The 1,706-nt window shown below is 33.2% G+C and overlaps 1 protein-coding gene across 1 annotated transcript in view; it reads left to right on the top strand.

Annotated features, from left to right (window-relative positions):
- The window catches only part of dtwd2 (DTW domain containing 2), a 3,448-nt gene extending 2,370 nt beyond the window's left edge, over window positions 1–1,078 (top strand). The window contains exons 5-6 of the mRNA XM_008423431.2: window positions 199–327; window positions 416–1,078. Coding sequence (XP_008421653.1) covers window positions 199–327; window positions 416–595 — 309 coding nt within the window. The 3' untranslated portion in view covers window positions 596–1,078. The remainder of the gene's footprint in view (window positions 1–198; window positions 328–415) is intronic.
- Window positions 1,079–1,706: the final 628 nt, after the last annotated feature.

Genomic DNA, 1,706 nt, shown 5'->3' on the forward strand with positions numbered 1-1,706 from the left:
TATAGTTCATTGCTTTTACAACAGGCTGTTCTGTCAGTGGTCATATCATGAATTATAAATCTGATTTTGCTGGCATTAATATGCAATGTGAAACTACTTTACAGAGGTAATTGCATTTCATTAAGGAGTGTGTTTTTAATTCGCATTACAACAGGGCTATTGGCAACTGTATTGATTCCTTCTGCTTTGATTGATCAGGTCCAGCTTAACAGGAATCTGTCGAGCCAGTACGTGATCCGGACTCAGCCATCCAACATCTGTCTGTCCACGCTGGAATGCGCCGCCGTGGCCTTGTCGGTCCTAGAGCAGAACGATGAGATCCAAGAGGTGAGTCAGTTGATAACTGAGCTAATATTTCCTTTTCTTTCTAAAAAAAAAAAAAAAAATTAAATATATATATTTTTTTCATTCTCAGATATTACTGAGGCCTCTGAAAGCCCTGTGCTCCTTCCAGCTGCAGCACGGCGCTCAGGTCCACCACAGCAAAGAGCATCTGCTTCGAAACGGCATGTACGACAAACCCATGCCGAAAAACAAGCGCAAGATCAAAAGGATGGAGAAGCTAATGACGGACCACAGCGTCTGTCCAAGATGAGGACGAGGCTGGCGACCGAGCGCAGAGAGCCATCTGTGAAATATGTTTGCACACATTTTGTTTAAATAATGTAGGACTGCATCACTGTGCAAATAACTGGATTTTTTTTAAAAAAGAAGCTTTTTTATGCTACTTGTTTCATGTTTGTGATTTAATTTATATCATTGTTCTTCATTTTAAATAAATGACTTAAGTTCTACTTAAAGAATCATGTTTTCCAGTAAATCAGGTTTTTAGTTGTTTTTTTTTTCTTTTTCTATAAACTGTTCCAGATTAAAATATTATTTAATACAAACCATGTGTGTATTATGGTAGTCTCTCCTCTACAAGGGCTGATTCATTCATTGTTTTTGCAAAGCGAAGTCTTAAAAGGAATGTATTTAAATACCAAAGCTGTACAAACATTCGTTTTTCTTTTCAGTGGTCAGTTTACTGCCTGAAAATGTAAATAGGTCACTTGTAAATAAAGTCTCTTTGACCTTTAAAGCTGTTTCAGTTTTTCATTTTATAAGACTTGCTGAATTCCAAACTGTTTTCTTTTTTTACTTTTAATTACCAGATTATTTGTTTTATTAACACTAAACCGTACATCTGATGGAGAAACAGCTAGATGCAAAAGGAACAATAAAAATCACCTTTATTCTGATTAGAGCAACATTTTAATGTTGAATATTAGGATAAATGGGATAATTATAGAAATATATTTGTCAGTAAAAGATATGTGTAGCAGGAAATTACCCATAATCAAATGGAAAATATTTAGCTTTCTATTTTAACATTTATGATTATATGCGTTATTTTTCATTTTATGTGATAAAGGACTAGTGCAATAAATACATGAAATTGGTTATAAAGGTTATATCTAACAGAAAAGAAAATGTAACGTATCATACATGTGCATATTAATAACATTGCAGTTGATTTGGAAAAAAGTTATTTTGTGTTGTATTTTACATATGTAGAAGGAGGATGGATAATCATGATGTTTTGCTTTTTTTTCAAAACTGAAATGTAACAGGAAATAAAATACAGCAATAAATGTGTTGTTACACTTTTAGTTGTTATATTTTAGTTGTTACATTTTTACCTTTAATTATGCAACACACACACA

The sequence above is a fragment of the Poecilia reticulata genome, linkage group LG12, assembly GCF_000633615.1.
Source record: "Poecilia reticulata strain Guanapo linkage group LG12, Guppy_female_1.0+MT, whole genome shotgun sequence".
Taxonomy (NCBI): domain Eukaryota; kingdom Metazoa; phylum Chordata; class Actinopteri; order Cyprinodontiformes; family Poeciliidae; genus Poecilia; species Poecilia reticulata.